Source organism: Chelon labrosus, assembly GCF_963514085.1.
Source record: "Chelon labrosus genome assembly, chromosome: 4".
NCBI classification, from domain to species: domain Eukaryota; kingdom Metazoa; phylum Chordata; class Actinopteri; order Mugiliformes; family Mugilidae; genus Chelon; species Chelon labrosus.
In genome coordinates this window covers 10,553,966-10,578,341 of record NC_140340.1, presented here as the reverse complement: position 1 = coordinate 10,578,341, position 24,376 = coordinate 10,553,966, and the positions used below count along the sequence as shown (strand labels likewise).

Genomic DNA, 24,376 nt, shown 5'->3' with positions numbered 1-24,376 from the left:
ACAGCAGGCAAAAAGCAATCATACACATTGCTTTCATTACAAGCATTAAAGAGATTAAAGACAGAGGTTAGGGCGTAAAGCACAAACAGAATGAACGACAAGAAAAATGTTTTTCATTGAGGTGACATCTTGACTTAAAGACGTTGAACTAAGAAATCATCCAGTCTTTTCTGCAGGACAGACTCAGAAGACATGAGCCAGCAGTCCAGTGTCACGGTCGCAGTAACGCTATAGTCAGCAGCCGTGCTTCTACAAAAGAAGGACAAACAGGGTCACACAGCTTATCCTTGTATGTTGCAGTAACAGCCACACTCTGAAAAAGCTTTAATTTTTATGCTAATAACAAATATTTATACAACAGAATAAAATGTACCTCTTAGCGTCATACTCCTGGCCTTTGAATACCAGTTTTGTGCCGGAATCACCCTGTTTCTCCTCATAAACTGCTGGGTCTAGAGATGGACAAAAAAGCATGATGCTAAAATGTTGGCTCTTAGAAACAAATTTTGCAATCTTTCATTTAATTCAGAGGTATATGCACAGACACACTCTGCCTTCCACCCACCTAGAATTCCTTCAGCGTCGATGGCAGATGGCCTCTGTCTTATGACCGGCCAAAGGAATTCTTCTCCATCCTTGTGATGAAGCAAGATGACTATGCGCATGTCTCCAGCTGTAACATCTGTTTCCTTGTCCCGTCTGATCACTGTCATACTAGAAAAAAAAAAATAATAATTTCACAAACACTGTGAACATGTGTGTATGACCTAAGCTCACAGTCTATAGTCCCTTCTCTTCTGTCAGGAGGGAGATTTTCAGTTTTATCTGCAGCATCAGAAACAGTTCTCTTTTGTTTCTGACCAGTGACAATATATTCTTGGAACCACAGTTACTTTTGTTACTCTTGTTTTTCCGCCAGAGAGTCCGCCATGCTCCTAGTCTCTGTAGGCTACTCCATCTCTGTCAAGTGTAAATTTTTCTGTTAAGTTTCATTTTAGTTCATTATTCGACGCTATAGAAACAGGATGTGATGTCACGATGACTACAAGTTGCCATGCCAATGGCTCCATGAAGTGGACCTCTGGGACCGTGATTAAAAATAAAAAATACATAAGCTATATACACTACTCACGATAAGTTAGGGATATTGTGAGATTTTTGGGATAGGGAGGCAACTGTATTGGGGTGATAGACACACCTCATTTTGTGTTTTCCACGTAATGGTCTCACTGTGCACAGTGTGCCTTACATATTGGGGCCAATACCAAAAAATACTAAAAGGCAACCCTTTTCAATGTGGCATCAATTTCAACATTCTGTGGGTATAAAAAGCTGGTATTGTCAGTAAGTCATTCCAAGTTCATCATTCAAACAGCCATGAACACACGACGTCACTTAACGGATGAGCAGCGCCACCTGGCCATAGCGCACCTTCGGGTCGGTGGCAGGCAGTCAGATGTTGCTCGTGAACTTGGTGTGTCTCAGAGTGTCATCAGCAGACTTGCATCAAGACACAGAACTACTGGCAGAGTTTGTGACAGACCCAGGAGTGGAGGCCCACGAGTGACAGACCGCAACGATGACCAGTACCTGGAGACCTATGCACTCAGACATCGTTATGCAACAGCCACACAGCCGCAGGCCCGTTTATGAGATGTGAGGGGTACTAGGGTTTCCAGACAAACCATTCGCAACCGACTCTACCACTTTGGCTTGAATGCCAGACGACCGTTGCAGGTGATTCCACTGACACCAAGACACCGCCGTGAACGTTTGCAGTGGGCACAAGATCATATGACCTGGACAATGCAGCAGTGGTCTACCGTCCTGTTCACTGATGAGTGTCGGGTCACCTTGCACAGAAATGATGGTCGTCAGCGTTGCTGGAGAAGGCGAGGTGAGCGATACGCCGAGGTCAGCATGGTCCCCAGGGTTCGCTTTGGTGGAGGAGGTGCAACAGTCTGGGCAGGCATCACCAGTCAGTGCAAAACAGATTTGGTTATTGTAGATGGCTCAGTCACTGCACATTCCTACATCAGAGACATCATAGAACCCATCATCATTCCCCAATTCCGCCAGCACACCCCCAACTTTCTGTTCATGGATGATAACGCTCCACCACATCGTGCCAGAATTGTCACAGCTCGACTTCAGGAAGTCGGAGTGCCTCACATGGTATGGCCAGCAATGTCCCCTGACCTGAACCCCATAGAGCACGTCTGGGACCAGCTGAAGCAGAGACTGGATGATTGTACCCCACCCCCACGTGACCTGGGAGAACTGCGTGTAGCACTTTGCCTTGCCTCAGAACAACATCATGAGGCTAGTGAGGAGCATGAGACGTCGCTGTCAAGCTGTCATTGCGGCAAATGGTGGAAACACCCGCTTATAAATATTAAACTAATGAAAATGGTGTTTCTTCTCATTCATTATTAGTAATATCAGAGGGAACTTTTACTTATTTTATTAAAATTCAGACCAAATAGGAAAAGCACTCATGTAAATAACAATATCCCTAACTTATTTCCTTGTAACTGGTGGAGGTAGAGCAGAGAGCAGTATTAATTAAACAAAAAAGTGAGTGAGGCCAGAGGAAGTGGGTGCGGGTCATCAGTAACAGTGCTCCAGACTTTGGCATCAGTTTGGCCAATGCAAGGAAGTGGGGAAACTGAGCCCATGTATTATGTGAAATATCTATCAAAATTGGCAGAGGTGGTAAAATTTAAATATATTCAACAGATTTTTTTCCTTGCGCTGCAGTGCTCTCCCCTTTGTCTTTTGTGACCTTACCTTGTCTGGTAGTGCGGTCGCCAAACCCAGCAGCAGCCCAAGGAGGGTCACTTGCCCAAGGAGGTACGTAAGGCTCTGAAATACTGCAAGCCAGATTTAACTGCCACTAAATACCCAATTAGCAGTGTGTAACAAGTTGGGCAAGTTATTAAATTTACTGAAAGTTAATTTGAACTACAGCTTTAACTTTCCTTTAAATTTCCTTTAAAAGTCTGACACACGGTCACAGATCACTTTCATTTATCTTGCTCTGCTCATGGAGAAGAGGAGCAAAGCTTTTCTGGCCTTCACATGAGGTTATGAGTCCATGGATCAGGTTTAAAAATGTAATTGGGCACGTGCACCTAATGTAAGAAGAGAGTCAGAAAGGTATAAATTGTACTTCAATACAATCCTAACATTCTCAGGATGAGAAGACATTTTATCAATCCAGACTGATTTAAATAAGTTGCGTGGTTGTACCTTCAGTGTGCAGGACCTTAAATGTAATCGTCAAGACAAATTTCACATTATAAATCCCCCCACATTTTATTCACTAGTTTATTTTCTTTTATTTGTGCCTTAACTGGATACTTCAATATTTCATCTGTGCTCTAAGGAAGGAAAGGTCCAATAATGTAGAAAATACATGATGTTGATTTCTTATACCACTGATTGATAGAAGCAGATACAAAAATAAAACCTGCAACCACATTCTTTAGCCCAGTAAGAGTGGAAACAAGACATCTAGTCTGGGTTGCTGTCCCAAATTATTTCTGCATGTTGAGCTAAGTTGAAAGAAAATAAATACCAATGTGTTAAGCTATTCCTTTAGGAGTTGCTCTCATGTGAGTCACTGCTGAGAGTGCCTCCTGAGCATAACATTGCAAAGTTACCTTCCAGCTGTGATGGGATCTTGTCCAGTGTGGTGTGTCACTGTCTGTCCCAGTGTAACAGAGACTCCACTGGGGTAAACTTCAACTTGCTGATCGGTTTTGAAGTGGATGACAATCCTTCTGAAGCCCCCATTTTCTATCGAATCAAGCTGGCCGTTCACGTACAGCTCTGGTGCAAAAAAAAACAAATGCAATTAAACACAACACGGCAAACTGGAGAATAGACATGGATAAGATGGATAATGAAGAAAAAAGATCTTGGGGATAAAAAAAGTACATAATAGAGTTTAAGAGAGCTAAACCCTAATATTATACTTATGTTTTTTATCTCCAAGATCTTTTTTGTGAAGTAAATTAAGAATGAAAATAGGAACATTACTGACCGCTGCTGGGGAGGTGATATAGTTTAAGGGACAGACTTCCATCTAAGTCATAGCACAGTGGAATCGACTGACTCTCAGTTTTTAGCAAAAACCTGTGGACAGGAGGAGCTGAAGACACAGACATGCACTGAGTTACCAGCAGATGGAAACATGTCGACTGAAACAAACAAAGCTTTTATGATGATGACAGTCCCATCCTGTCTCAACTCCCATGCTGTGCTGGGGTGATCAGTAGATACATACATCATCAAACTGTGTATTAGCTGTAGATTTACATTTATAATACGCCTGTGTGGACCATCTTATAGATGTGTTTGTTAAGGTGTGTGTCACGTCCCTCTGCACCCCCCACTGGCTGTGCTGTGACAGTACAAGTGTCTTTGGGTGGTTCATGGGCTTAAATGTAAGTGTGGATAAAAGGGCTGGAAAGGCAGAAAGAGGGCGACTCACTTTGCCTGCAGAAGCTCAACACATGTCACTCATGGCTTGTTTGTCTTTTTTTATGTAGTTTGTTCAACTAAATGAATTTCGTAACCCTGTCTGTCTTCACTTTATGTTCCAGCCCTCAAGCTTGGTTGTAACATGTAGAAAAGGTTTGGGATATGACAGAAAAGGTCTTGATGGAACATTTAAATAAAATATTGTTTTCGACCCAATTTGCTTGATATGTAATTAACAAGTAATTAGCAAACTTGTGTATGTATATATATATAATCACATCACAACTACATCATTGGCAAAACAGGGATCTCTGCTCAGTGCTCCACGACTCTAGACTCTACCCAAGAAACCCACAAAATCTGTATGGCAGGACATAAAACTGCGTTTGTAGGTTGTGCTAAATGACACATGAAGCAACGCTTGCTCCTTCAGAATGCTTTCAACCAGACGTCCCCCGTGATCTGTCCAATATCCTCACAAAAGTTTTATAGTCATGTCTTTGACTGCGTCCACTGCCCAGGTCCCAAGGCACTAGACCACTGCATCTAAATCTTACGTGGTGTGAGAACAACCACTGCATCTAAGATTTTCTGGCATACATACCTATATGATGGTGAATCGACCAGCCACTACCAGCTGTGAAAGAGGACACAATTAAATTTTAATATACAGTATTTATAACAAAGTAATATCCATGCCATGTAAATTAGCCCCTGATAACAGAGGTTTGTCTCTGAGAGATGAATCCTTCAGGTTTTTGTTAAAACACATCAAACTACGAACAGCAATTCATTTAATAATTGTGTAGGATGTACTTTGATGCTTTTAGCTGTTTTTTTTTAATTATAGATGATAATGCAAAGATGTGATCTTTGCAGCTGTTATTTTGTGCCTCTGCTCTGGAGATTCTTCATATTTAGTGCAAACATTCACTGGGACTATATATATATATTTGTTAAGTTTTTATTTGCAGGCTGTTATGTGCTACTGAATCATGGCAAGGCATAGTAATGTTATAAGCAAAGGGGCAGAATAGAAATGTTTATTTTTTAAAAAAGTTATTTTAGACTCCCTGGATGCATTGGTATCCCACATTGTCCCACACAAACGTAGTCTTTGTCCCACATCTGGTGAATTGGGATCTGGTCACCCTACTCATGTGACTTATCACACCGCTAACATCTCAGTGCCAGAAATCTTAGGTCTACCTCAGGGGTGTTGCAGACCCATGCTTTGATAGGTGGACTAGAAGAATAATTGTGGAGGAAGTCATAATGTTATTCTTCATCAGAGTGTAATGTAGTGAAGATGTGTATCCATGACATACCACCCTGAGGGTCAGACCAGCTGACGCCACTTCCGCGATCGGCATCTGTGATGGAGAATAAAATTAAGTTTATACAGCTAGCGTAAATTAGCCTCTGATCACAGAGGTTTGTCTCTTAGAGGTTGTTTGCTGATCTGAACAAAGATCCATTCTTCAGGTTTCTTACACATTAAAACACAAATGTTCTTTAGCATTTAAATTAGTAATTGTGTAGGATATACATTGATATATTTGGCTGTTTTTATTATAGATATTACTGCAAAGATGCTCTGGAGTTGTCTGTAAACCCACATTAGAGAGTTTCTTCATATTTAGTGCAACATTCACTTGGACTCAAAGATGAACTGATTATAATTTGGTGGTCAAACGGGATTCAATGATTGTACCTACAACATGAAATCTGTTGATGCACAGTATATGGTCAAAGGCTAAAGACGGTTTTGGTTGTTCTGGAAGAAACGATTACTGATTACACCAAATCTGACGGCCTTGAAGGTAGTGATATAACACTCCTTGTAATAAAACATGACCTCAGGTTACTTTTCTGGCATACATACCTCTAGGAGAGCTACTCCCTCGGCCAGCCCCTGTGAAGGAGGATACAATTTTATTTAAATGTACAGTATCTATACATCTCAGTGCCAGAAATCTTAGGTCTACTTCAGGGGTGTTGCAGAGTCCATGCTTTGATAGGTGGACTAGAAGAGTATTTGTGGAGGAAGTCATAATGTTATTCTTCATCAGAGTATAATGTAGTGAAGATGTGTATCCGTGACATACCAGGAATGGGAGGAGACCACCTGCCGCCACTACTACCAGGAGCCCCTGTGAAGGAGAGTAAGATTCAATATAAATATACAGTATCTATAACAAATAAATACTCTTGCTACCACCCGTTTGGACTATCTCTGTGGATTTCCTGTTTTTAAATGTATTTTTATTTTAAATTTTGTATTTAAGATGCATGCGTAAATGTTGCTTAACCTTGTTGGCATAACAAAATATATTATCTATATATTTTTAATATGAAATGAACAGGTATGTAACTATCATGGAGAAGTCAGGTTAAAGATGAGTAAAGTGAGGAAAACAATTTAGAAAAACACATTATGCACTCTATCAAGGAGGTTAGTGAAATTATTTAACGAGGACAGATTTAGAGGGTTGTCCAGTTGCTTATTAGTTGAACAAATACAACTCGTGCCATAATCACAGCATTAGAAGGACAGTTCAGAGATAGCACAGAAAAAGACATTTACTACGTGACATCAAAAATGCAACTCCACCTGGTTGTCTGCAGGGTCCACTCATACCATCAGGAATACAGTCACATTTTAGAATTGAATATCTGTTATATTGTGTGAAGAAATGTATTTAGTTTTATAGATTTAGATATGGCTACCACTACCACGATACTTGTCAGTTTCACAGCTCGTCTCTGTTGCACAAGTAAACCAAAGCATGTCCATTGAAGAACAAAACTACATCAATGGCAAAACAGGGATCTCTGCTCAGTGCTCCGCGGCTCTAGACTCTACCCAAGAAATCCACAAAATCAGTATGGCAGGACATAAAACTGTGCGTTTGTAGGTTGTGCTAAATGACACATGAAGCAACGCTTGCTCCTTCAGAATGCTTTCATAACCAGACGTCCCCCGTGATCTGTCCAATATCCTCACAAAAGTTTTATAGTCATGTCTTTGACTGCGTCCACTGCCCAGGTCCCAATGCACTAGACCACTGCATCTAAGATTTTCTGGCATGCATAGGAATACGACGGTGAATCGACCAGCCACTACCAGCTGTGAAAGAGGACACAATTAAATTTAAATATACAGTATTTATAACAAATTAATATCCATGCCATGTAAATTAGCCCCTGATGACAGAGGTTTGACTCTGAGAGATGAATCCTTCAAGTTTTTGTTAAAACACATTAAACTACAAATGGCAATTCATTTAATAATTGTGTAGGATGTACTTTGATGCTTTTAGCAGTTTTTTTTAATGATAGATGTTAATGCAAAGATGTGATCTTTGCAGCTGTTATTTTGTGCCTCTGCTCTGGAGATTCTTCATATTTAGTGCAAACATTCACTGGGACTCAAAGATGAACTGATTATAATTTGGTGGTCAAACTGGATTCAATGATTGTCCCTACGACATGTAATCTGTTTATGCACAGTGTATGGTCAAAGGCTAGACACGGTTTTGGTTCTGGAAGAAACGATTACTGATTAAACCAAATCTGACGGCCTTGAAGGTAGTGATATAACACTCCTTGTAATAAAACATGACCTCAGGTTACTTTTCTGGCATACATACCTCTAGGAGAGCTACTCCCTCGGCCAGCCCCTGTGAAGGAGGATACAATTTTATTTAAATGTACAGTATCTATACATCTCAGTGCCAGAAATCTTAGGTCTACTTCAGGGGTGTTGCAGAGTCCATGCTTTGATAGGTGGACTAGAAGAGTATTTGTGGAGGAAGTCATAATGTTATTCTTCATCAGAGTATAATGTAGTGAAGATGTGTATCCGTGACATACCAGGAATGGGAGGAGACCACCTGCCGCCACTACTACCAGGAGCCCCTGTGAAGGAGAGTAAGATTCAATATAAATATACAGTATCTATAACAAATAAATACTCTTGCTACCACCCGTTTGGACTATCTCTGTGGACTTCCTGTTTTTAAATGTATTTTTATTTTAAATTTTGCATTTAAGATGCATGCGTAAATGTTGCTTAACCTTGTTGGCATAACAACATATATTATCTATATTTTTTTAATATAAAATGAACAGGTATGTAACTATCATGGAGAAGACAGGTTAAAGATGAGTAAAGTGAGGAAAACAATTTAGAAAAACACATTATGCGCTCTATCAAGGAGGTTAGTGAAATTATTTAACGAGGACAGATTTAGAGGGTTGTCCAGTTGCTTATTAGTTGAACAAATACAACTCGTGCCATAATCACAGCATTAGAAGGGCAGTTCAGAGATAGCACAGAAAAAGACATTTACCGTGTGGCATCAAAAATGCAACTCCACCTGGTTGTCCTTGGGGTCCACTCATACCATCAGGAATACAGTCACATTTTAGAATTGAATATCTGTTATATTGTGTGAAGAAATGTATTTATTTTTATAGATTTAGATATGGCTACCACTACCACGATACTTGTCAGTTTCACAGCCCGTCTCTTTTGCACAAGTAAACCAAAGCATGTCCATTGAAGAACAAAACTACATCAATGGCAAAACAGGGATCTCTGCTCAGTGCTCCGCGGCTCTAGACTCTACCCAAGAAATCCACAAAATCAGTATGGCAGGACATAAAACTGTGCGTTTGTAGGTTGTGCTAAATGACACATGAAGCAACGCTTGCTCCTTCAGAATGCTTTCATAACCAGACGTCCCCCGTGATCTGTCCAATATCCTCACAAAAGTTTTATAGTCATGTCTTTGACTGCGTCCACTGCCCAGGTCCCAATGCACTAGACCACTGCATCTAAGATTTTCTGGCATGCATAGGAATACGACGGTGAATCGACCAGCCACTACCAGCTGTGAAAGAGGACACAATTAAATTTAAATATACAGTATTTATAACAAATTAATATCCATGCCATGTAAATTAGCCCCTGATGACAGAGGTTTGTCTCTGAGAGATGAATCCTTCAGGATTTTGTTAAAACACATTAAACTACAAATGGCAATTCATTTAATAATTGTGTAGGATGTACTTTGATGCTTTTAGCAGTTTTTTTTAATGAAGGATGTTATCTTTGCAGCTTTTATTTTGTGCCTCTGCTCTGGAGATTCTTCATATTTAGTGCAAACATTCACTGGGACTCAAAGATGAACTGATTATAATTTGGTGGTCAAACTGGATTCAATGATTGTCCCTACGACATGTAATCTGTTTATGCACAGTGTATGGTCAAAGGCTAGAGACTAGAGAAGATCCATCCTTTAGGTTTCTGTTAAAACACATTAAACTACAAATGTCCTTTAGCATTTAATTATGTAACTGTGTAGGACATATGTTGATACTTTCGGCTGTTTTTATTATAGATATTACTGCAAAGATGAATTTCTTCATATTTAGTGCAAACATTCACTGGGACTCAAAGATGAACTGATTATAATTTGGTGGTCAAACGGGATTCAATGGTCAGGGGCTCCACCACATGTTAAATTCTGTAATCTAAATATTAGAAACAACAATAACATTAAAAAAAAAAAACTTTTAGTGAGCAAGAATACATTTCAAGATGTAGCATTAAATGGTTGGTTTGGTTACTCACTTTTACCTTTTTCACCAAATGTCATGGTTTTGACAGGAGTGGTGGCACTCCCTGTGGTATAACGGGTCAGGTTCATAAAAATTGGGACATCGACACAATTCTAATCTTTTTGGCTCTATACACCACCACAATGGATTTGAAATGAAACGAATAAGTTGTGCTTCAACGGCAGACTTTCAGCTTTAATTTGAGGGTATTTATATCCAAATCAGGTGAACAGTGTAGGAATTACAACAGTTTGTATATGTGCCTCCCACATTTTATTTCAAATCCATTGTGGTGGTGTATAGAGCCAAAAAGATTAGAATTGTGTCGATGTCCCAATATTTATGAACCTGACTGTAGTTGTAGGATCGTTAAGTGTGAAGGAGGATAAAATTAAATTTAATACAGACCATTTATAACAAATAAATACTTTGATAATTTGATGCTTGTTTTCAGGTGGAGCTGGGAGGGGTCTGCTGTAAGTACCTCCCCATGTGGGCTCGGTTTCTTAGAAGGGCATAAAGGATGGCCCTTCTCAGTGTCTTGTCTCTCTCCCAGCCAGGCCTGCTGCATTCTCGTCATCATGATCCTTTTGTTTGGTTTGTTGTACCCTCCAATGTTATACTAATTTTCTGAGTATTACCGTTTGAGTTGAATTAAATAAACAAATTTGACGGTTACTTCTGTGTGTGGCCTCCCTCTTTGTTGCTGGTTTTGAGCCTAGCAGTAACAAATGGGGGCTACAATATATACCAGAGATTGCGCTAGACTTTTTCGTTGTCTGTCATTTTGACAGACAGGGTCATAAAAATCCTGTCATAATCTATTTTTACCCGTCACTTTAATTTTTTAAAATGATAATGCAATTCAATAGCATTTATTTTTATTTTTTATTTTTTTTAATTTTTATTAAAATTTCATTAACTTTAAGTACTTTTTCAGTATTGACAGTATTGACTTTAAATGGTAGCAAAAAAAATAGTTTGGGCTGCCGACACATCGTGTCCGTACTTGGACCGAGACTGCTAGCGCTAACAGCTCTTAGATGGCACCGTAGGGTTGAAGCGTTTCGGCGGTATGCAACGTCTTTTATTTTGCACAATTTGCACAAAAACTCATCAGTCCTAGCAACGTGTTTTCATCCAATTCCTCCATTTTGGTAGCGGTTAGCCGCATAGACATAGCCAATTAATAACTTCACTCGCCACCAAGTGGTCAGGGGTGTGAATTGTAATATGTCAAAATGACGGAAGGCCTTCAGATTTTTCCGCCACATTTTTTAAAACATGGTCAATGACGGAAAATATTTGGTTAACGCAACCCCTGATGGGCGTCTACACAATATGTTACATACATATATACATATATACACACACACACACACACATATATATGTACACATATACACATATACACACACACACACACACACACACATATATATACACATATATATACACACACACATATATATATATCTATATATATATATATAGATATACAGAGACATAGAAATACATACATCCAAAATTATTCATACCCTTCTCAATAATGAATAGAAAAGCCTTTTAGGCTATTACAGCAATCAAATGCTTCGTATAATTGCTGACCAGCTTTTTGCATGTCTCCACTGGTATTTTTGCCCATTCATCTTTAGACATGAGCTCCTACTCTTTCAGGTTGGAGGGTCTCCTTGCCATCACCCTGATCTTTAGCTCCCTCCACAGATTCCCAATTGGATTCAAGTCTGGACTCTGGCTGGGCCACTGCAAAACATTATGTTTTTGTCCGCTAAGCATTTCTTAATCACTTTTGCTGTGTATTTTGGGTCGTTGTCATGATGAAATGTCCACTGGTGCCCAAGGCCAAGTTTCTCTGCAGACTGCTTGATGTTGTTGTTGAGAATCTTGATGTGTTGCCATTTACTGTGATTAGGTTCCCTGGTCCATTGGCTGAAAAACACCCACCAAAACATTCGGTTCCCACCACCATGTTTGACAGTGGGGATGGTGTTTTTAGGGTTGAAGGCTTCTCCTTTTTTACGCCAAATGAAGGATACATCATTGTGGCCAAACAATTAAATTTTTGTTTCATCTGGCCATAAAACAGAAGACCAGAAGTCTTCTTTGTCCAGATGAGCACTTGCAAAGGCCAAGCAGGCTTTTGTGTGCCTTATCTGAAAAAGGGGTGTCCTCTTTGGTCTATATCTGTGGAACCCATCAGTATGCAGTGTCCGTTGTCTGCCTTCAGACTGTCTGCCATGAGACATAGCCACCAGCAGAGCCCAGATTCACCAGGATGGCCTTGGTGGTGATCCACTATCCTCCTGGCCAGCACAGGTGTCACTTTTGACTTCCAACCATGTCCTCTGAGATTTTCCACAGTGCAGAACATCTTGTATTTTTTAATAATACCTTGCACTGTAGCCACTGGAACTTGAAAACATTTGGATATGGCTATATAGCCCTTTCCTGACTTGTGAGCGGCCACAATGCATAGCCGCAGGTACTCAGTGAGCTCCTTTGTCTTAGCCTAGACTGTCCACAAACCAACTGCAGAGAGCTGTTGTTTTTCACAAGCTGAGTTGATTAAAATGGCTGTTTCCAATGAATTAGGGCAGTGGTTCCCAAACTTTTTCTGCTGGGACCGCCTTTGGTACATAAGAAAATCTTCACTGATTTTTTATTTGCTCTATCCCGTCCCTATCACGTTACCAACAGTGAAATTGACACCCGTACCGCGGGACTTCTGCGGGAATACCGTGACTCGCGGGAGTCCCCAAAAATTGTCACCCTCTAATTCGATCAGCGCAATGCACCCCACCTGCAATGGCTCTGCGACCCCCCTAGGGAGCGTGCCCCCCACTTTGGGAACCACTGAATTAGGGTAATTAGGATGCTTTAGACTAGCTTGGACTATTTGGAATGGCAAAGAACTTTGGATTTTCCCATAGACTGTGACAGTTTGCAAAGGGTATGAATAATTTTGGACATGCCACTTTTTGTTCAAATGTAAATAAAAGCTGAGAAATATTATTTTCCACAATGATGCCTCTTGTACATCGTCTTATTATCTTCTGGGAGATGCTTGTGTCATTTCCAGTCAAGAAAAACCTTGCTGGTTGAATAAAAGTAACTTTAAGTCAAAATTTGGGCTATGAATAATATCAGGCATGACTGTACATACTTGAGATACTTTGTGATGTCCCTTACCTGGATTTGGAACAAGTTTTTCCTGTCCTGTTAAGGAAGAGTGTGGATAATGAGGTGCTGCACACACTTATACATTTCCATTTGTGTTATGCAGTCGTGTTGCTCACTAGTTGATCCTCCCCTTCTCTTATGTCCAGCAGATCCGCATTCTTTTGGTTTATGGAGTACATCTGCACTCTCGCCTGGAGGCTTGGTGACCACCATAGATGTGAGTGGGGTCACAAAGCTGTACTTCAGTGACAGCTCCAAAGCCTGTGTCTTCACTTTCTCTTTCTCTGGTCCGGATAACTGCAGCCTGTGTCACAAATTGTAATTTGAACAGCGGTTCATCTGGCAAAAAAGTACAATAGAGCATGACTGGGCAGATCATAAAGGGGTCAGTGCTGTGGCAAAGTTGTCCCCGAGTGGGACGAGGAGGCATAAGCCACCATTACCGCCCCCTATAGACCGTATTGCACCAAACTTGGTGGGCTTGTAAGGAGTCATCCACAGATTATTATTGTCAAATGTCAGGCAGGTGACTGTGGTGGTTTGTGAGATATAAACATGTAGTCGTAGTAGCACCCCCTACTTGCCATGATTGTACCCAAACATAATGACGGTTGCTACGTTTCATGAGGATTGGATGAATACCTCAAAAGTTATAGGCCTTACAGTCAAATGAAATGTTTCTGTGTCACCTGTAGCGCCCCCTGTTGACATAATATCATGCAACTTGGTGGCCATCTACACAATATCTTACAGATTGTGTATGTCAAATTTCATGAAGTTAGCTATTGCAGTTTTTGAGATATTGAAATGTTGCTTATGTAGCGCCCCCTAGAAACCAAGGGTCACAAAAGTAGGGGTGCTTGTACAGAATCATATTATTATCAATGATCTGAAGTTTGATTAGTTAGTTATACTGTTGCATGCCATAAAATTTAAGTAGCCATTAACTTTGTAATCAATAACCCTACTAAAGTTATTTTGAGAACTTTTCATTATCTTTGTCCATAAATGATACAGTCCAAGTTTGGTGAGAATTGGATGAACAGGCTAGGAGGAGTTGATTTTGCTTCGAGGTGAATTTTTTTCAAAATGGCGGCCAAAAATGGCAGGCGGAAATGGGCGTGGCCTAGTCCATTAGAACCAGGGCTATATAAGGAATCAGAGGGAGAAAGAATGTTGTTTCTAGGGCACACGGTTCTCGAGATATGAGACAAAACGTAAATTGGCTTATTATAGCGCCACCTAGCTGTATGCATGTGTATTGACACCTTGGCAAAGTGACATGGTAGGACTTCTTCCAAGTTACCAGGTTTGATGCCTTTCACCCTTGAAGAGAAATTATTATAACTAGATCATCGCATGCGATCATAAAGGGGTCCATGCCGTGGCGAAATTGTCCCGGAGTGGGACGCAGACGCATAATCAAATATTTACATGTCACCAGTAGCGCCCCTATAGACCGTATTGCACCAAACTCGGTGGGCTTGTAAGGAGTCATCCACAGGTAATATTAATTCACATTATAGTTATTAATTTGAAGCAGTTTACTGTGGTGGTTTATGAGATATAAACATATAATGGTAGTAGCACCCCCCACAGCACGCATTTCACGAAACTTCCCATGATTGTAATGAGGGTGGGTAAGTTTCATAAGGATTGGGTAAATACTTCAAAAGTTCTAGGCCTTAAAGCCATAAGAAAGTTTCTGTGTCAGCTGTAGCACCCCCTGTAGATGCGTAATGTCAAGCAACTTGATGGGCGTCTACACAATATTGTACAGACTGTGTATGCCAAATTTCATGAAGTTAGCTATTGCCCCTAGAGACCAAGAGTCACAAGAGTTGCGGTGCTTGTAAGGAATCGGAGGGAGGAAGAATTTTGTTTCTAGGGCACACCATTCTTGAGATATGAGGCAAAATGTACATTACTATATCGCCGCCTAGCTGCAGCCATGTGTATTGACACCTTGGCAAAGTGAAATGCTAGACCTTCTACCAAGTTACCAGGTTTGATGCCTTTCGCCCTTGCAGTTTGTCCTGGGCAGACACTTTAGCTATGCATAGGCAGAAAAAGAGAAATCATTATTATTATAATAATAAGGAGAAGAAGAAGAAAAAGAAGAATAAAAATCGCAACAAAATCAATAGGTTCATGCCCAAAGGTGAAACTCAGCCCATGTTACATCCATCTGGGTTTCAATTCTGAAGTACAGGCACAACTTAGAAAGTGGATTAAAATTCTCTTACCATCAAGTGGACAAAATACACTGATCAGCCACAATATTAAAACCTGACAGGAGAAATTAAAAACATTGACCATCTTGTGACAATTCAATGTTCTGCTGGGAAATGTTTGGACCTGGCATTCATATGGATGATGTTACTTAGACATGTACCACCCAACCTAGACCAGACCAGGCACCCCCACCCCATAGCAATGACACTCCTTGATGGCAGCAGCCATCCCCAGCAGGATGCGGCCTGACACAGGAACACACACAAAAACGGTTTAGGAACAACTAAAAAACATGAAGAACAGCACAAGGTGTTGACCTGGCCTCCAAATTCACTAGATTCTAAACTGATCAAGTATCTGTGGGATGATCCACAGAGGCCCCTTCCCTCAACCCATAGGACCCAAAGGCCCCTCTAACAACATCCTGTTCACACCACAGGACACCTTCAGATGGCCCATGTCCATAATCTGATGAGTCACAACCATTTGAGGCACAAGGGAGACTTCGGGGGGTTCTGTCCTTTTAGGTTTTTCATACATAGCCAGATAATTGTCTTTCAGAAAAACAAAGCCCCAAAGAGAATCCCAAACCTCAGTTTCCTTTACTGTGAATTAGCACGTTTAAAGCTGAAATGTTAGTTACGCAAACTACCAATGACAGATAGAAACTGCTTGCAAAAAAGGACAGTCATGCTTTTTTGTAAGAAGCCAGCAATCATGTACTTTAGTTTTTAACCGACACACACTGAGTTATAAATCTTCAGCCATTAATACTGGAAATTACATATTCCCTGCAGAAGTTGTGCTGCAAATTGAAATTGTTTGGATTTTTAACATGTTACTTTGAGTTTATGGAAAATATGGTGATCTTTTTCCAATATTCTGGCATATTTGTGTGCAACTGAACTTTCAAAAAACAATGTGTAATACTCTTGTAATAAATAATTAATTACACACATGAAGAAAAACAAGAAGACAGGTATCACACTCACTCTTTGTCCAGGAGCTGTTTAACTGTGAGGTAGGCCCAGACTCTCTGGATTATGCCGTCAGATGGTTCAGTGGACTCCAGGAAGGGCCTTGTATCAGAAAATGTCAAGTTGTGTCTCCTCTGTCACAATCCAGATGAAACGTAATGTCAGTACACAGGGATGCTGACAGAGACAGACAAATGTTCATACTACAGCTGATGCGCAGTGTGGATTCAGCCTTACCCAAATGCCCACAACTCGTATAACAAAGGTTTCTATGTTGTTGTCAGTGATCTGGCCGGCCACCACAATCTCAGAGCCATTATAGTACTGACTAAATTCAGTCTGGGTTAGATTGGTCCCACCAGGGTAGGTCATTGTCACATCCATCAACAGAGGAGTGGCCACTTCCTCATAGAAACCCTGTGGACAATAGAGGATGGACACCATGTGAATATTGAAACACTCTACAGCCAACAAAATCATACGGTAAACAGAGTACTGATGATGAGGAAGAAAATACCTTCAGCTGTAAATCAGCGTCAGAGTCTTCATAAATCCTTCGTGCCACACCATTGTTCTGCAGCGACATTTTCTCAAGGAACTCGAAACTGACATCGAAACCAAAACCAAGACAGTAGAGCGGGAATTTTCCCCCAATGGCCCTTTTAACATTTGACTGTATAGTCTCGGGATTCGTCTCCCCTGCGAGGACACAATACAGTTAACCTCAGGAAATGTCAGACCAGTGAATAGCTCCAAACATAGCTATGATGGTCATTTTGTGCATGTTTGTGTGCAGGTATGTTTCATTGTAACCTGAGGTTGGGTCTCCATCTGTGAGAAGTATAAGGATAGGTGCTGAACCTTCTCTGGGATGTGCATTGAGCATTGTTGCTCCTTGCAACACTGCGTCATTAATGTTTGTGCCTGAAATGCAACAACAACAAGTTTTATTGCTACCATTCTGGCCAAATGATTATATTTTATAAAAAATGGATCTTTAGAAAAGACTCACCTCCTGAACTATCAATGCGTTGTACAAAGACCTTGGCACAATCCAGGTTTTCTTTGGTGGCCTGAACAAGTTCTCGTTTCCAGTAAAAAACTCTGCTCTTAAATGTGATTAGGCCAAAGTAGTCATCTTCTGACAGGTCATTCAAGATATGCAAGAGTGCTGTCCGGGTCTGGGCACAAAAACATCATTCACACACGTTATTACATTAGTTTTGTGTGTGTTTTTGAATTTTGTACTCGTCTGTAACACAGGCAATGTGTGACAAGCTCACACTCTTTAAGCACTGTACCTGTTGTGTTTTTCTGCCATGCATCGAGCCACTTTGATCAGCAACAAAGACAAAATTCTTTGGTATTTTGCCAAGATTACATGGAGCAAAATGATGTACAAAGTACCCGCCTGATATCTTAAGTGGAGTGAGAAGAAAGTTTAATTGTTAAAAGATTACAGATAAGACTTAGAAAGACAGAAATTATGAATAGTCACTGATCAGGCATAACATAATGACCACCTTCCTACCTATCGTCTTTCATGTTTTTCATGTTGTTCCTAAATTGTTATTGTATGTGTGTCTGTGTCAGGCTGCATCCTGTGTGGACGGCTGCTGCCATCAGGGAGTGTCATTGCTATCGGGTGGGGGCGACTGGTTTGGTCTAGGTGGGTGGTACATATCCACACAAATGAATGCCAGGTCCAAAAGTTTCACAGCAGAATATTGTATTGTCACAAGATGGTCAGTGTTATTCACGTCTCCTGTTGGTGGTTTTAATGTTGTGGCTGATCGGTGTTAATAATATTGAGCTAAATGATTAATATATTCATGTACGTATAATGACCATATAAAACTGCAGTTTTGATGAAATTAACTTCAATCTTCATTTACCTGGAGTTCTCCAAATGGGATGTCCCTGTTGACGTCATAAACAATCACCAGATCTCCATTCATACCCTGCTCTGAACAGCTGTCACATGTTTTCTGGTGCTCCTCCGTTGGATAGAAATGAACCCACGCCTAGAAAGACAAATTGATTAGATTTTAGATTTCAAGGTTTTTTTATTGCCACCATTGCATTATTTCAACCGAAATAATTAAAACTGCATTTCAGCATGCCATACCTGTTTGTCTGTGTGTGTTTTGGTGATGGCATTCGCCATGGCTTTGGTGCTTAGTCCTCCTTTCACATCAATGAAACTGATGCCGGCTTTCTCGTGGATGTACACATCAACCTATACACAATAAAATAAAACAGTTAGAAGACACTGGGACAATTAAACTTCCTGGTTGATCTCTGAGTAGATAACATCAAGAAAAACACCTTGAAGTCTTTGACAGGCTGCATGGGTCGAGCGTGGATTTGCAGCTCGTACTTGCCATGCGTGCGTTTCATCAGTTCCTCATAGGTGAGCTCAAAGGTGACCTTTTTGTGAGCAGCCACATTTACAGAGGTCTTAAATTCCTCCAGGGTCCTCCCTACAGAACTACAACAGAGACAATAATCATTGTTTTAAATTGCGTTAGGCAGCCAGTTAGTGTGGACATGAGTTGTGTGAGGTTTTCCTGCTCAGATGATTTCAGTTGTCATATTTTAGAGACAAGGAGATACTCAAGAAGAGGACAGTATGTTGCAAAAAAGAACAAAAGAACCCATTCTGTTCATCTGAAAATACACATGTATAAAGAACCAAGAAATCAAATATAATAATAATCAGTTATATAATTATAATTCATTGATACCTTACAATTCCAGCACTTTGGCCTCGAGATACAGCCTCAGTGTACTGTTGCTGAGCTTGCTCCTTAGCTTTCACAAGACCATCATACACCTGGCCATCAATAAACCTGAAGAGGACCAAGAAAAGTTTTTGTTTACACCTGTGTAAGCTTCCAGTTGATTCGTTAATGTGCTATATATATATATTATATTTGCAAATATTCATAGATCATCTTTGCGTCACACACACATTCTGAATCGACTGATGAAGGCATGCTTGGGAATCTGGACGTGGAATTCAATTTCCTTTGGCTCGTCCATGCGATTGGCCACGCGGCTGGAGATGGTGGTGGTGGCATAGCGACTGGTCACCGTGGAGTTGATGTGAAAGCTGTGGATGTCCCAGTCATCCTGAGCAAACAGAGGAGGTCACATTTCACAAGAAAATGGCTGATTTAACTCACTGGCTGACGACCAGCTGACCAAAGATTAAATAAGGTGGGTAACTTTGGTGAAATGTTACTGGTGTAACTACAGAAACATCCCCGTTCTCATGGTTTTTCAACTCATGTTTCAAGTTCACAGTGGCTGTGCCCATCCACATTCAACTATGTGGTAAGGTTTGCAGGAGGTTAAGGCAAACTGAGTCAAGTTAAGAATTGAAAGTCTTAGAATATTAATGTGTTTGATCTTGTTATGCTGTCAGGACTAATCAGACAAATCAGGGAGAAAGGTTTCTACGCCATGTCCCAAATGTAATGAATCAGCTCTGTGTAACTATGATCTCACAGAAAGGAGAAAGGAGACTCTCTCTAACCATAACCCAAACTTAAATGTAACCTACCCCAGTTTATTTTGGATAAACCTACCCTAATCTTATACTAGGTCTTCAACCTTATTTGCAATTACATACACGCATTTACATCACAAATGTCATCAGTCTCCAGGACTAGATGTGGTCCTCACACAAACAGACATATAAGAGCACATACACAGTCATAACCCCATCACTGCATTTTAAATTATCTTCCTGAAGACTTGCTTTAACAATGAACCACCATTACTACTTGCCCAAGCCTGACATTAACCTAAACTTAACCTTACATCAAATTTAAACCAAACATTGTGGTGTCCAAATAGATTCAATTCAATTCAATTCAATTCTATTTATATAGCGTCAATAACAATACAAATCGTCTCAAGACGCTTTACAAAAACCCGGCCTGAAACCCCCAGAGCAAGCCTGAAGGCAACGGTGGCAAGGAAAAACTCCCTTTTAACAGGAAGAAACCTCGAGCAGAACCCAGCTCATATGGAGGGACCCATCTGCCTAAGGCCAGCCGGGTACAGACAGAAGAAAGAGAGAAGAGAACAGCAAAGAGAGAAGAGAAGAGAACAGCAAGATAAACATACATCTGTCATAGATACACATATCTGACTAAAGTGTACATGTGGAATCTTATGATACAAACTGATGATGTTACATGACAGTTTGAAAATGTAAGAGGAATCATAGGCAGGTTGGAGAATTGTTCATTCAGGTAGGAGTGGATAACTGCAGGATTCCATGAAGACAGGGCAGGCTGATGAGACCACGACAACAGATGTAGTATAGAGCTCCACAGGAAACACACCACTCCAGGCCAGAGATACTCACAAGAAGAGGGGGGAAGGTGGGGAAGGGGGGGGGAAGGGGGGTGGGACACACACAGCAGTAAACATTCTACATAGTAATAGCACAGAATTGTATGACTAGTAGTATATAGGAAATTAGAGGGCAAGAGCTCTGTGCCAGAGAAAAGAAAGTGGAGGATGCGAGAGAGGAGAGAGAAGAAAGAAGGAGGACATGTGTTTGGTGCATCGTCCCCCAGCAGCCTAGGCCTATAGCAGCATAACTAAGGGATGGTTTAGTCCAGCCCTAACTATAAGCCTGATCAAAAAGGAAAGTCTTAAGCCTGACCTTAAAAATAGAGAGAGTGTCTGCCTCCCGAACCCAAACTGGGAGCTGGTTCCATAGGAGAGGAGCCTGATAGCTGAAAGCTCTACCTCCCATTCTACTTTTTGAAATTCTAGGAACCACAAGTAGGCCTGCACTTTCAGACCGAAGTGATCTGCTGGGATGATATGGTACAATAAGGTCTTTAAGATACGATGGAGCTAGGCCTTTAAGGGCCTTGTATGTAAGGAGGAGGATTTTAAATTCTATTCTAGACTTTAAAGGGAGCCAGTGAAGAGAAGCTAAAACTGGAGTAATATGATCTCTCTTGCTAATTCCTGTCAATGCTCTTGCTGCGGCATTTTGAATCAACTGGAGGCTTTTTAAAGAGCTATTTGGACAGCCAGACAGTAATGAATTACAATAATCCAGTCTGGACGACACAAATGCATGAACTAGTTTTTCAGCATCACTCTGAGACAGGATGTTCCTAATTTTGACGATATTACGCAGGTGAAAGAAGGCAGTCCTGGTCACTTGCTTTATGTGACATTTAAAGGACATATCCTCATCAAATATAACACCAAGGTTTTTTACAGTAGTACTGGAGGCCAAGGTAATGCCATCCAAAGACACCATGTGATTAGATAATGAATCTCTGAGATGCTTAGGACCGAATACAATAACTTCTGTTTTGTCTGAGTTTAAGAGTAGGAAATTACAGGTCATCCAAGCCTTTATGTCTTTAAGGCATGCTTGGAGTTTAACCAACTGATTAGTTTCATCTGGTTTCATAGATAAATATAGCTGGGTGTCGTCTGCATAGCAATGAAAGTTTATGCCATGTTTTCTAATAATCTTGCCTAATGGCAACATGTATAACGTGAAGAGTATTGGTCCTAGCACAGAACCCTGAGGAACTCCATAACTTACTTTTGTATAAGTAGAGGAATCATTATTGACATGAACAAACTGGAATCTGTCGGATAGATAGGATTCAAACCAGTCTAATGCAGTTCTTTTAATCTTGACCTCACTTTCAAGTCTCTGTAGTAAAATATTATGATCAATAGTGTCAAATGCAGCACTAAGATCTAGCAGAACAAGTATAGAGACAAGTCCACTGTCTGAAGCCATGAGGAGATCGTTGGTAACTTTAACCAGAGCTGTTTCTGTACTATGATGAACTCTAAAACCTGACTGAAACTCTTCAAACAGACCATTCTTGTTTAAGTGGTCACACAACTGATTGGCAACAACTTTTTCTAGAATTTTGGAAATAAAGGGAAGGTTGGAGATTGGTCTATAGTTGGCTAAAACATCTGGATCTAGAGTGGCTTTCTTGAGTAAGGGCTTAATTACAGCAATCTTAAAAGACTGAGGCACATATCCTGTTAATAAAGATAAATTTATCTGGTTCAATATGGAGATGTTAATTAATGGAAAAACTTCTTTGAGCAATTTAGTTGGGATTGGATCTAGAAGACAGGTTGATGGTTTAGATGCTGTAATTGTTGAAGAGAGCTCAAGAAGATCTACTGGGGAGAAGGATTCCAGATATTGATAAGGTCGTACAAAAGTTTCTAATGTCGCTGTACTTGCATCTTTAACAGCTGTTGGAAGGATGCCTTGAATATTTTCTCTAATGCCGACAATTTTATTAGTAAAGAAGCTCATGAAGTCATTACTACTGAGGGCTAAAGGAATAGATGGCTCAACAGAGCTGTGGCTCTTTGTCAGCCTGGCTACAGTGCTGAAAAGAAATCTGGGGTTGTTCTTGTTTTCTTCTATTAATGATGAATAATATGCTGTTCTAATACTACTGAGAGCTTTTTTATAAGTTGTTAAACTATCTTTCCAGGCTATGCGAGCTTCTTCAGAATTAGTGGAATGCCAAATTCTTTCTAGCTTTCGGACTGCCTGTTTTAAACGGCGCAACTGTGAATTATACCATGGAGCTAGCCTCCTCCTATTTATGACCTTCTTTTTCAGAGGAGCAACTAAGTTTAAAGTTGAACTAAGCGATGCTGCAGTGCCATCGACAAAATAATCTATTAGTGCAGGGGTTAAATTGTTGTTGCTGTCGTCCACAACATTGGTACATGGCACTGAGGTAAATAAAGAAGGAATTAATTCTTTATATCTAGTTACAGCATTGTCAGACAAACATCTACTGTAATGAAATGTCTTTTCAGTTCCTGTGTAATCCATTATTGTAAATTCAAAGGTTATGAGGAAATGATCAGACAAAAGAGGGTTATGAGTAAATACTGTTAAACCTTCAGTTTCTATGCCATATGTTAGGACAAGATCTAAGGTGTGATTAAAACTGTGAGTTGATCCGTTTACATTCTGAGAAAAGCCAATTGAATCTAATAATGATGTAAATGAGGAGCTAAGGCTGTCACTGACAACATCAACATGGATGTTAAAGTCACCTACTATAATGACTTTATCTGTTCTAAGAACTAAATCACATAAAATAGATGAGGGTATGTAAACAGATTTATGTCTCCAAAACAAGGGTAATGCACACACACACACACACACACACACACACACACACACACAAAATAACCCTGATGTCTGAGGCAGAGGCAGAGTTCAGTGTGTTGCAGCTGACAGAAATCTGCACAGCCAAGATGAAGAAATAAATAAACTGAGCACACGCATTATGTGAAATATCTATCAAAATTAGCAGAGGTGGTAAAATTTAAATATATTCAATCGATTTTCTTCCTTGCACTGCAGTGCTCTCCCTTCATCTTTTGTGACCTTACCTTGTCTGGTAGTGCGATCGCCAAACCCAGCAGCAGCCCAAGGAGGGTCACTTGCACCACAGCTCTCTCCATGGTGCACACCACTACTCTGCAACCCAGACAGCTGAAGCTGTCTTTTAAACTCAGACAAACAAGGGCAGCACAAATGTGCACAGATTTTTTTCTCCCTCAAAAACTCTCATTTGGATACATGACATAAACGCACACACACAAAAAAAAATAAACACACTCGCATTACTCGAATTACCAGAAATTCTGCTGAATTTCTGGTGAATCAACAGGGCGAGTGTGTTTATTTTTTTAGTGTGTTTGTGTTTAGTTTATGTCATAAAATTCTGCTGAATTTCTGGTAAATCCTCTGAGAGTGAAGTTTGCCAGGACTGGGTTTTTGGACTTTTCATGCAGCG

The 24,376-nt window shown here is 40.4% G+C and overlaps 1 protein-coding gene across 1 annotated transcript; it reads right to left on the bottom strand.

Annotated features, from left to right (window-relative positions):
* Positions 1–10: 10 nt before the first annotated feature.
* Positions 11–24,326, bottom strand: LOC311486894 (inter-alpha-trypsin inhibitor heavy chain H3-like). Its single transcript, XM_084542911.1, has 18 exons — positions 23,970–24,326; positions 19,504–19,664; positions 19,277–19,381; positions 18,858–19,020; positions 18,658–18,768; positions 18,425–18,553; positions 17,831–17,947; positions 17,542–17,710; positions 17,343–17,453; positions 17,047–17,228; positions 16,767–16,946; positions 16,545–16,663; positions 13,434–13,621; positions 4,049–4,225; positions 3,666–3,834; positions 566–714; positions 374–452; positions 11–249 (listed from the first exon to the last, which is right to left on the bottom strand). Exons 1-18 carry the CDS (start codon positions 24,039–24,041, stop codon positions 135–137), a joined length of 2,496 nt encoding a protein of 831 aa, XP_084399037.1. The 5' UTR covers positions 24,042–24,326; the 3' UTR covers positions 11–134.
* Between the last annotated feature and the right edge of the window lie 50 nt (positions 24,327–24,376).

Coding starts and splice junctions, on each gene's coding strand:
- LOC311486894 (XM_084542911.1), bottom strand. CDS start 24,041: ATGGAGAGAGCTGTGGTGCAAGTGACCCTCCTTGGGCTGCTGCTGGGT. Junction 18,554..18,657: donor AAACACACACAGACAAACAG/GTATGGCATGCT, acceptor TTGTCTTTCTAG/GCGTGGGTTCATTTCTATCC. Junction 4,226..13,433: donor GAGAAGGGGAGGATCAACTA/GTGAGCAACACG, acceptor TGTCATCATCAT/AAAAGCTTTGTTTGTTTCAG.